This window comes from Choloepus didactylus, chromosome 8, assembly GCF_015220235.1.
Source record: "Choloepus didactylus isolate mChoDid1 chromosome 8, mChoDid1.pri, whole genome shotgun sequence".
Taxonomy (NCBI): Eukaryota; Metazoa; Chordata; class Mammalia; order Pilosa; family Megalonychidae; genus Choloepus; species Choloepus didactylus.
In genome coordinates, this window is record NC_051314.1 from 127,908,998 (window position 1) to 127,921,441 (window position 12,444).

General features: G+C 41.4%; 1 protein-coding gene across 1 annotated transcript; it reads left to right on the forward strand.

Moving 5' to 3' along the window:
* Positions 1-253: 253 nt before the first annotated feature.
* Positions 254-5,932, forward strand: FGF23 (fibroblast growth factor 23). The gene is made up of 3 exons (XM_037846256.1): positions 254-531; positions 2,307-2,410; positions 3,809-5,932. The coding sequence occupies exons 1-3, from the start codon at positions 330-332 to the stop codon at positions 4,241-4,243; spliced, it is 741 nt and encodes a 246-aa protein (XP_037702184.1). The 5' UTR covers positions 254-329; the 3' UTR covers positions 4,244-5,932.
* Positions 5,933-12,444: the final 6,512 nt, after the last annotated feature.

A 12,444-nucleotide genomic window follows, 5' to 3' on the forward strand; every position in this document is an offset into this window, starting at 1 on the left:
TTTGGAGCTTTGGCTTGAAATTGAGGGGTGTGTGTGCGTGTGTGTGTTCGTGTGTGTCTGGAACTGACGTGCTTTCTGTGAGCCTCAAGAGCTCTCTGTACTGGCTTCAAATGGGCTGATTACAACACAGAGGATGTGAATGGTGGAGTTTTTCCTGTTTGATGTCACACTGCTACCCTTTAAAAGTCCAAGGGGGGAAAGGAGGGAATCCAGCTTAGGATCCTCACTCCAGATATCCACAAGAAGAGAAAAAGGCCAGAGAGGAACTGGCGGAGTCCGGGAGGGAGTGTCAGATTTCAAACTCCAGCCCAGCCATTCAGAGAGGCGCGATGTGGGGGACCCACCTTGGGCTCCTGGTCTGTGTCCTGGGCAGCGTGTGCTTCACCAGAGCCTATCCGGATGCCTCCCCAATGCTCGGCTCCAGCTGGGGCGACCTGAGTCACCTGTACACAGCCTCGGGCAGGAACAACTATCACCTGCAGATCCACAGGGACGGCCACGTGGATGGCGCGCCCCATCAGACCATCTACAGTGAGTAGGGGCTTCAGTCGGAGGGAAGGGGTACTCTACTGTCCGTGCTCCTACAAGGGGATGCCGTGGGCTGGACCAGAGGCTAACCCAGCCTCCTAGCTTCTTGCCCAGAATCCACTTATCTTGTGTGTTTATTAAACCTTGGGGAAAGTTTCTGCCACTTCTCCAACTAGTGTTTACTGCTTTCTCCAAATGGGAACAGTTTCTGTCTTAACCAAATCCCTCTTCCCACCACAGGATCCCCTTTTCCTGTGTCCTGTCCAAAAAGCCAAAGAGTGTACAGAAAGAAAGGCAAGGAGGCTGAGAGGAAAAGAAGCCAGGTAGATCAACAGATGCTGAGTTTCAGCACATGAACTTGGCACTGAATTAGCTAGGGAGACAGTAAAGAAGATCCTTGTATCAGACCAAAGATTGGGATAGTTGAGTGCAGGGACTCTTTCCAATGCTGAGCTGCTCATGTTCTGGCATTATACAAATTCTCAGGAAAAAGATGGGGTAGGGGAGGAGCCTAGGCTTTAAATCAGCACGGGAGGAAGGGAGAGAGATGCTGGGCACACACCTTAGGCATTTACAACCTCTCCATCTGCAGAAGAGGAACTAGAATCCCAACTTGGCCTCACTCCTTGGGGGCTGTGAGGTCAAATAAGATGCATTTGGAAATTCGGTGTAGGCAAAAGAAAGTTGTTTCCCTCCTTCAAATTCACTGAAAACGAACCAGCATGTCATGGTACTTTTGAGTTAAGGTGAAAAGGATGGTTAAAGAAAATCACACCTAAATATACCTTCACCACAAAATAGAAAGCTTTAGACTTTAACTAGGTTTTGATACTTGGTGAAATGCAAGTCCCCATGGAATTCAGGGTGTCACACAAGCTATTATCAATTATTAAGGTGTAAGTGGTTGAACGGGATTCAGGGACTTCGTAGTGATTAGTTTTTGAAAGAAGACAGTGAAAGAACATAAGGGGTCACTACCAAGTGAGAAAAGGACCAAGAACAGTGAAGAAGACCCAAGAAGAAAATTCCATGCATTGCAGGTGTCAATTCAACATGGAGAGATATGCTCTCTGCTCCTAAGTAGCTAAGGTCCTAGAAAGGTAAACCCACTTAAAGCCAGGTGAGTGAAAGCCATGCCACAACACAGGCGCAGGCACTGCACTGAGGGAGCTGAGAACAAATGACAACTCATCCTGGTTCCATTTAGGAGACTCTTAACAGGAGAGAGTGGCATGGGAGCCTGACCTTGAAGGGTGAGTGATTTCAATAAGCAGAGAAGGGAGAGGAAGATCAACCCCCATACAGGACTTGCCATACAATGGGCACTGACTGATGCATTATAGACTGTGGTTTAGCTATCTGGGTGGAGAAGCAAACTCTATATGCAAACAGGATCCTTGAAAGACATCTTGGTATAAATTCAAAATCATAAAAGCAGGAGGCTTGTAAGACATGACTACCTCCAAAAACATCAAAAGGCACGAGTCAGGCAAAGAAGGGGAAAATAAAAGCATTCCAGGCAGAGAATGTCCATGTACAGCACAGGTGAAGGAAGGTCAGGCCCCCATACAGGCAAGAGGCAAATGAGGGCGGGGTGGGGTAGGGCAGGGGAGTCACAGAAAACGAAGCTGAACAAGTTCAAGGGGAGAGGTACACAAAGTCATCACCACCCTTCAAATCAATCCAGGGAGGTTTCACGAAGGTGGGTTATCAGTAAGTGCTTGAAGGTGGGAATTGGATGTGCAGCAAGTTTTTTATCTGATTGATTTTCTGCCTAGGTGCTCTGATGATCAATTCCGAGGATGCTGGCTTCGTGGTGATAAGAGGCGTGATGAGCAGGAGGTACCTCTGTATGGATTTCAGAGGCAACATTTTTGGCTCGGTGAGTCTCTTTGTGCTGGTCACCATTTGCAAATGATTACCTGATTTCCTTGACAGAACATAGACTTTCACAGCTTAAAGATTCCATTTGCCCATACCTTTGTGATCTGTTTTCACCGAGTATGTTATTCAGGATAAGTGTTAAAACTCAGGTTTATACAGCCGGGGTTTGAACCTAGGCAGTCTGGTTCTAGAACTTCTGTTCTGCACTGCCTGCTGGTACCCATTTTTTTGCACCTAGCATGGCATCTTGTATGTAGTGCTAGGTCCTCAGATCATGTTAGGGACTTCAAGTTGTTGAGTAAAGTACATTAACATGGATGAGAAGGGGGTCGTTTTTATTCTGTTCCTGTGACTTGGGACAAGTCACCTCAATTCTCTGGACTTCAGTGTCCCCACCTGGAAGAAGTGAAGTGGGATGTACCATGTGGCCTGTAGTGCTCCCTCCAGTTTAAAGATCTCTAATCATCTCAGCCCCCATTGTGATAGCTGTTCATTCAGATCTGTAAGCAAAAGGATTTCTGAAACAAAAGATTGCAGGCATATTCCAAAGGATTTTGAAATTGTAAATAGTAGGACTGCCTCTCTCAGAGGCTCATAACACCAGACATAATTGCTAGAAATTCCGTCACTGCTGTGTGCCAGCACCTGAGCCATATCTGGCCCAGAGCAGGTCTTCAATCAATATCTGTTGAACAGATACATGCCTGTAGATAGGTGGTCCTCATCTCTAAAACACCTGCATTCTGGAGTTTGAGAATTAAATGAGATAATATGTAAAGGCCCTAGTAGACACACAATAAAACCAGTACTAGTTAGTAAAAGCAGAGGGAGAACTCAACTCTAGGTCATCTATTGTCCCAGTTCATGTTCCTAATCCCCACATTATACTCTCTCTGCTGGGAGTACCCTCACTTCTGCTTGACCCTACAAGTTCTATCCCATTTCATTTCTCCAGGTAAGGAAAGGACCCTAAGCCCATTTCAGCCAGAAGAGGGTTTCAAAAAGGTAGAGAGTGGGAAGGACAATGTTGCATTTCAGTTAGCTCTTCCTCAGAAACTGAACACAAGCAGCATGCTGGCTCTCCAGGTGCCAGGCCAGGCCAATTCTTCAGGCAATGAGCTGGAAGACCCCAGTGTTTGCTGCACCCTGAAAGTTGGAGCAGCTGCGTCCAGCCCTGGGGCAGTTGGGAAGCACTGATGCTCCAATGTCCTCTGCTGGGAAATGAAGTTACATAGTACCTCCCTAGTGGAGCAAGTTGACATATGCACAGCTCCAGGCACACTAAGCACTGGAGGGCTGCAGGCTGCTTAGGACGGAGCCTGTGGCCCCGGGAGGAGTCTGGGCATCGGAGCTCCGCCCACTGGGGCCTTCACCTGGTTCGCTCTTGTCCTTTCAGCATTACTTCAACCCGGAGAACTGCAGGTTCCGACACCGGACGCTGGAAAACGGCTATGACGTCTACCAGTCTCCTCAGCACCATTTCCTCGTCAGCCTGGGGCGGGCGAAGAGGGCCTTCCTGCCGGGCATGAACCCGCCGCCTTACTCCCAGTTCCTGTCCCGGAGGAACGAGGTCCCTCTCATTCACTTCAACACCCCGAAGCCGCGGCGGCACACGCGGAGCGCCGAGGACGACTGGGACAGCGACCCCCTGAAGGTGCTGAGGCCCCGGCCCCGGCTAAACCTGGCAGCGGCCCCCTGCTCCGAGGAGCTCCCGAGCGCCGAAGACGACGACAGCGTGGAGGCCGACGACCCCCTGGGCGTGATCCTGCGCAGCAGGGTGGACATGCGGGCAGTGGGAGTGGGCGGGAAAAGGTGCCCCCGCGACCCCTAGTCCACCTAGGGAAACGGGAAGAGGAATGCTTTTAACCGGTCCTTCCCGAACTGAACCACCTCTAAAGGGAGCAGCGACCTTTCCACTCCAAGGAAGGGGAAGGTGGAGGTGATATGTGGGATCAGCTGCTTTTCTGCATTCCCTTCCGCAGAAAGACCCCTGCGAATCCGCCTTGGAGGCCTGAGCTATGGAGGCTCCGCCTTCCTCACGCACATACACGCCTTTCTGGATAAGCAGAAACTTCCTCTTCACTAACGGGGGAGGAGGGATTGTTTTCTCTGTATTTCTATTCCCTGAGCCTCCCTTCTTAACCGATTTAGCGTAAAAAAGCAAGGGCTAGCGGGTTTACTACTTCTGAAGTGCGGGGAGAGGGCAGTACAAGCAGCCTTACCTCCCCCAGGGCTCCCCACACTGTTTTCTGCCCAGGCCCCACTGGCATTTGAGCCTGCAAGACTTGATCCAGGGCATTCACAGGGGAACCCGGCAAGCTGATGAAAATCCCTTTTCAGACTCTGTCCTTCCTTGAGCATCTTTGGGGAAGAGCTGTCAGAAAGATAGGTGGTACAATATGGAAATACATTGAGACTCTTCTAAGAAGCATTTAATTAAGTCTGTGCTTCCAGGTTGAGTGGCAATCCATTCTGGATGAGTCACAAAAGTTACTGTTCCAGGGAAGGGGGGACCTTGAGGCAATGGGACTGCCTGCGTTGGGTTTCTGTGGACTGGCACATCCTGTTCCCCCTTTTTAATTTTCTCAATGAAGTGGCCTCAAGGGCTCAGGGGGAAAGAAGTCCAATCACCAGGGGACCAAGTGTAGGAGTTATGAGAAGACAATCCTCAGTGCTGTTGGCCATGATCTCTCCACCGCTCTGCAGCTCTGGCTGTAGGATTGGTTCAAACACTTCTAGGTTGAAACTCTTTTGTGTCTCAATCCTGGAAATTCTTGGAATAAAGACAGCTTTCAGTCCCTGCAACCCCAACACAATCCTGAGGAAAGTAACACCACTGTTACCGAATAGCAGAATACCAGAAGGGCAGGTCCGATGCTCAGCTCTCATCCTGGCCTTACCCCATGACTTACAAGGGGATCCCACTTTCCTACCTCTATTTAAATGACCACCTAAAGAGCAGAATATTAACAAGCAAAGTAGATTTAAACAATGCTTTATTCCCACTTTTCCTCACTGCCATCATGTAACCAGCCTTAAAAATGGATTCATTTCTTTTTACTTACTATGGAAACATTGGACAACTGTTTTTATCTGATGATTTTAAGCTGAACTTGAGGGACCAGTTCCTATTCTGAAACACTAAAACTCTGTATCATCCTATATAGCAGTGCATGGCAAAAAAAAAATGTCTTTATAGTTTTCATTTCTCATTGGAAATATTATCCTGCATTGTAGCTATTGGAGGCTCCCAAGTACTGATAACTAGACGGAAAATCCCAAAAGGACTTGGGGAGAAAACCAGATGTAACCTCACCAACTGTGCACCACCAACAGGAGTATTTGCTTTGGCAGAGCCAAGGCGGCCCCCACAATTTCCTATGTCCCTTAGCATGTGGCAATATTTATTTATTTATTTGGAAGATTTTGCCTATCACTCTATGTTTATAGATATTTATAAAGATGTAACCTCACCTTTATTCTTTCTTCTGATTGTTTAAAGGAAAAATAAAATTTCTCTCAGCTTCTGTTAGCTTCTTCTCTGTATGACTATATAAAAGTATGTCAGAATATGAAAGTAAAAGGGATTATGGGAGGGAAGCATTGGGAAAATCCAGAGAAATAAGACAAGGAAAAGGTTATCAGAACCTTAAACTATTTAAAGATTTTTTCCATTCATAATTCAACAAATTTGATTACCCAACAGAATTATTGAAAATAAGGAAATTTTGCCGATATTGAATATCTGATTACTCTAGCCCTAAATGTTTCTTTTAAAGAGTTTTAATTTGAAAAATACACAAAAACACAACCACATCAATATCTCAGTAAACTAGATGCTATGTACTTGGCACATTCTGTGTTACCACCCTGTGGGATTTTTGATAGCAGGGCACCAAGATAATGGATCTAGATGCCTTCTCCTTGAGGTTTATGTCACAAAAATTCCTTCTTTTATCTCCATCTGACTATGTCACCAAAACACAGGAAAGATGCCTGTATTTAAATTCGCATCAGCTCAAGCCTATAGTCAGTTTTTTCATCATGTGACTTGAGCCATCAACTTTTCCCTTTAACAATTAATGTAAAGAACTTGGGATAGGTTTCCACTGTTTTGACTATTGTTCACATGACCTCCTGACAGTCTGCAAAGGGGACCTCTGTTTGATTATGTCCCTTTTAAGAGTCTGAACACTAAAATCCTCCGTACTATAGAGAAGGGTGATGGCTGACCAAAAGATACAGGGGGAACACAGTCAAAACACATTATTTCTTTCATTACATAAAACAGACTTATTAAAGGCAAGTTATTATTGTTTTAAAAGTTCTCTCCAGTCTTCATTTGGAAACAAATAACTTGAATTCTGGTTGCTTATAGGGATCATCTCTCCATAATATTTCAAAATAAAAAGACCAAAGGGGCAAGTGATTCTTAATTTTCTTTCTGGCCCAAAGGACTTTAAAATCTGGTAACCTACAAGAATGGAGCAGTACCAATAATTTGGGAGTAAACATTTAATTCATTCCATTATAGAAGGAGAATTAAACATAGAAGAGGAAAAAAGATGGCCTACAGATGCTTCCCTTCCATAGGCATGGAATAATTCCTTTCTCTTTCCATAAAAATCCTCCCTGACTAAGGAAAGGAAAACTTAAAGCTTTTTAACAAAATACAATTAGTAAGGTGAGGATGGAGAGAGTAAGGGAAGAAAAAAAATGTGAATATATATCATATGTATTTGTAGAGAGTTGTATAACACATTTTATACACTTGGCTGTTAGAAGCTTCAGAAACCTAACCATAGGCAGGCTTTCCAAGAGTTAAAGTCCAACCTCTGTCTTGTCTGCATGATTACAAATCCTCACTGGAAAAATGCGTCATCATGACGCTCACAAATCACTGAAACCACATATCTCCTATCTCCAGCTATGACAGTTACTGGTACTAGACTTGCCCTCTTGCCAAAAACAGCTATAAAACAGGACTAAATATATGAGACCATTGTTTTCAGACATATAGTAATGTAAGATTATGACCCTTGGGAGAAGAGAAACTCACAAATTAAGCCCCACGATCATCCTGGTTTCTGCCTTAGGAACACTTGACAGCCACAGAGCAGGGAAGTAGTTACACTCAGGCAGAGAGGCCATCTCGCTGGGCTGAGGAAGCAGCAGGACTTTGAAATGGGCAGGGTAGCTGAGGGAGCTATCCAAAGGAAAGATCTTGAAGTCTGCATGAGCATTCACTGCAGGTCTTTGGCCAAGGGACTGGGCTGCACATGCACAGGGAAAGAGTCAGCAAGGCCTATCAGAGATCACCTGCTACAGTTGTGGGAAATGAACAGTGAGCGAGACCAGGGGCCATACGATGTGAAGAAACATTAGAAGTCCAACTATGCCAGGATAGAGACCTCCTAAGGACACAGGCATTCAACCAGGATCATAGAAAGTCCATGTCTCATAAGTGAGAGCTAAGCTCCATAGAAAGGGGTACACCTAAAACTAAATTTAAAATGGAAACAGACCTGCTCTAACAGAGAATTATGCCAAACCTGACAAGACCACAAGGATGTGCCAATAATTTAACTGTCAGAACAAAACTCAACACCTTCTAAAGGAAGGTAACATAATCCAGACTTAATACCTGGCATCATTCACAAGCCAGCAACAACAGAAAATAACTTAGACATGAGAAAAAAATAGGAAAAAATGGCCCACAGTCAGTCATTAGAAACCAACTATAAGAAAAACATGAAGAAAACCACACTTAGGTATATCATGGTCAAACTGCTGAAAGCCAAACATAAAAAGAAAATCTTCAAAGCTGCTGCAGAAAAATGACAGATTATATGTAGGGGAATGGCTGTAAGAAAGATGGCTAATTTCTCATCATGAACAATGGAAGACAGAAGACAATGGAAGGACATGTTGAAATCATCAAAAGAAAATAAAAGCTACCTATCCAGAACTATATATGTAGCAAAGATATCCTTTTAAAATGAAGGTGAAATAAACACTGATAACTTGTTGCCAGGCTGAAAAAAAAAGTTACCAGAACAAATTTGGAACTACAGGAAGGAAAGAATAGCATCAGAAATAGTAAATATAGGGGTAAATTTAAATAAATATATTTCTATCTTATACTTTCTTTCCTTGATTTCTTTAAAAGACTACTTAAAGCAAAAAATTATCACATTGTATTATGGGGTTTATTACATATGTAGATGTAATATATATGGCAATATTAGCACACAGGATCAGCAGGTAAATAAAACTATATAATCACAAGATTATAACACTGTATGTGAAAGTCGTGCAATATTAACGCTGAGGAGATTCTAATAAGGTATGGATGCAAACTGTAATCCCTAAAGCAATGATTAAAATCATCATCATAACACAGAGATGTGGGTGAAAAGCCAATAGAGGTATTAAAATAGAATACTAAAAATTATTTACCAAAAAAAGGCAGGAAAGGAGGAAGAGTAGAACAAAAATCAGATGGAATAGAAAAATGATAGACTAAATCCACTCATATCAATAACTACATTAAAGATGAAGTGAACCAGACACTGCAATTAAAGGCAGAAATGGTCAGAATGGATTTTTTTAAAAGCCCAACAATATGTTCTCTATGAAAGATGCACTTGAAAGAAAAGAATGGAAAGATACATACAGTGAAAGAAGTCTAGGAAATATGGACTTACTATATTACTGTCAGACAAAATGGGCTTCAAGTCAAGGAATATTTCCATAGATAAAAAGCCCATTTCATAATGATAAAAGGCCAATTTATCAGGAAAATATAAAAATCATAAATGTTTATGTCCATAAAAACAGAGCAATAAATACATGAAGCAAAACTGGCAAAGGGAGAAACAGACAAATCCAAATCTTAGGTAGAAACGCGAACACCCCTCTCTCAGTAAATGATAAAGTGAGTGTGCAAAATCAATCAATAAGGATATAGATATCTGAACACTAACAACCAACTTGATCTAATTGACTTTTTAGAGCATGACATCCAACAATTACAGAATACACTCTCTTTCCAAGTAGAAATGGAATGTCTATCAAGACAGATAATATATTGGGCCAACAAAAAAGTCTCAATTAACTCAAAAGTTCCAATCATACTTACGGAGTATGCACTCTGGCCATTTAATTAAAAATCAATAACAAAAAGATATTTGAAAAATCCCAAGTATTTTGAATTAAACAGCACATTTCTAAATAATACCTAGCTCAAAGAATCAAAAGGAAAATTGAGAAATATTTCTAACTAACTAATAAAAACAATCTACCAAAATTTGTGGTATGCAGCTAAAGCGGTGCTTAGAAGGAACTCTACATTTTAAAAGCTTATACTTGAAAAGAAAGGTCAATTATCTAAGTTTCTTAAACGTTAGGACCTTGAAAGTCTATAAAAAAGGGCAAATTAGGTCCAAAAATAAATTGAAAGATGGAAATAACTAAGGTAAGAGTAGAAATCAAGGAATTAAAAAACACAAACAACAGAAAAGTGGGTTTCAAGAAAACAAAATTAAACCACTGAAAAATTGCTAGCCAAGTTTATTACAAAAAAGAGAAAATACAAAATACCAATAGGAGGAACAAAAGAGGAAACCACTACAGATTCGTCAGAAATTAAAGGTAACACAGGAACAGTACAGATAACTTTATGCCAATACATCTGACAACTTCAACGAATCAGAGAAATCACCGGAAAAGTCACAACTTACCAAAAGTGACAAAAGATGCAGAATATTTTAATAGCCCTGTATCTGTTAAAAAATTAATTATCCAAAAAAAAAAAAAATTCCCACAAAGAAAACTCCAGACTCAGATAGTTTCACTGGTAAATTCTACCAAACACTGATGAGAGAAATATCAATGCTCCCCAAACTCTTCCCGAGAAATATCACTTCCTAACTCATTTTACGATGACAAAATAACCTCGATGCCAAAACCTGATAAATTACCTATAACAGTAACTACAAATTATCAGTCCTCATGAACATAGATACAAAAATCCTTAACAAAGTATTAGCAAACCAAATCTAGCAATCCATTAAAAATAATACATCGTGTCCAAGCGGTGTTTATCTGGATATGAAAAGCTGGTTTAACATTTGAAAATCCCTGTAATTCACCATATTAGAATAAAATAGCAAAATCATATGATCACTTCAGTAGATGCAGGAAAAAAGGCAATATACAAAATACAATATCCATTCATGACAAAAACTCAGCAAACTAGGGCTGTAAGAGAACATCTGCTATCTACGGAAAACCTACAGCTAACATCATATCTTTAGATATCTTAACATGATGATCTTAAAATCAGGAACAAGGCAAAATGTTTTCTTTCACTACCTCCATTTAATTGTACTGGAAGTCCTAGCCAGTGCAATAAGGCAAGAAATAAATGGCATGCCAATTGGGAAGTGAGATATAAAACTGTTTCTACTTTCAGATGACATTAATTGCGTACAATATCGTGAGTAATCTACAAAGCAAGTATTAGAACTAAACCAAAAACTATGTTAATTTAGCAAGGACAATGAAAGTAAGTTGAATTTCTATATACAGCAAAGAATTGGAAAATAAAATTTTCAATGAACGGGATCAGAAACAAAATACTTAGGGACAAATATAAACATCATTAGGGATAAATATAACAAAATGCATGAGTATTACAAAACATCGTTAAGAGAAATTAAGATAAATTAAAATCCTAAATAAATGGAAAGATATAACATGTTTATGATTTGGAAGACGACATTGGTAAGATGTCAATTTTCCCCATGATTGTAGGCTCAGCAGGCTTTTAATAGAAATGGACAAAGTGATTTAAACATGTAAGTGGAACAAGAGAATCTAATTCTATTACAAATGTATGAAACAACCTCACTGAAGGGGGTGGGGGGGGAAGTGCTGACCTAAGTAACTTTAGAAATGAGTGGTGTCTATAAGACTAAAGGCAAAAGAAACCATACACAAGCATTGTAGCCTAATTGCTAAAGTTGTTTCCCACCAGGGTATGGGTTAACAATTCTGATACTGGTATAAATGTAGGCTGGAATGAAACAAGTAAATAGATGGTAGATGGTGGGAGACAGGTTTTTCATTGCCGGAGTGGGAATTTACAGATAAACTTGCGGAGGAGGCTTGAATGAGCCATGTGGTAATGGACTAGAGTTTGAGACATCAGAATGAACTCACATTTTACTTAATAGATACAGATGGTTACACACACCCACACACACCCCTACAAACATGGGTTGGTATACACAAATATATTTCCTTGCTCTGTCAGCTAAAGAGGGCTTAAAATAAACATCTCCCAATAGTAACAAATGTACTTACTAACTTAAAGATGTTAATAATAGAGGAAACTAAGTGAATGGGGTATATGGGAATGCTCTGTACTATCTTCTCAATTTTTATGAAAATCTAAAAATTTCTAAAAAATAAAGTCTCTTTTTTAAAAGTGTGTATGGAAATACAAAGGACCTGGAAAAGTAAAAAGAATCTTGAAAAAGAACTAAGTTGGGTGACTAACATATCTGATTTCAAGACTAACAGTCATCAGGACAGTGATACTTGTACATGGATAGAAAAACAAATTAATGGAACAACATGAAGAAATAGACCCATACTTACAGCATCCACTGATTTTTGACAAAGGAGCCACAGCAGTTTGGAGGGGCAGGAAAGACTTTTCAATAAATGCTGCTCAAACAGCTGGATATCCATATGAAAAAGCATGAAAATGAGTGGGTGGGGGACAGACATGACATTAACAGGTGGGCAGGTAGCCTACGCTACAGGCTGTGCTTGAAGTTGTAAGCCTTAGGGCAAGGTCTGGAACTGGAACCTACTGCCCATCCATGGGCTGGACAGGGACCAGGATATGTCCCCCTGCCGGGCCTAACACTGAACCTAACAAAGACAGGCAACACACTACGAAGAAAAGGATTTAACTATTGAAGGACCTGAAAGACTGAGAAAGATGGAAAGAGATACGAT

What these genes read in the sequence shown, in the direction of transcription:
- FGF23 (XM_037846256.1), top strand. Translation starts at nt 330, where the DNA reads ATGTGGGGGACCCACCTTGGGCTCCTGGTCTGTGTCCTGGGCAGCGTG. An exon ending in GCCCCATCAGACCATCTACA is followed by an intron (nt 532 to 2,306) that starts GTGAGTAGGGGC and finishes TTTTCTGCCTAG; the next exon opens with GTGCTCTGATGATCAATTCC. An exon ending in GAGGCAACATTTTTGGCTCG is followed by an intron (nt 2,411 to 3,808) that starts GTGAGTCTCTTT and finishes TTGTCCTTTCAG; the next exon opens with CATTACTTCAACCCGGAGAA.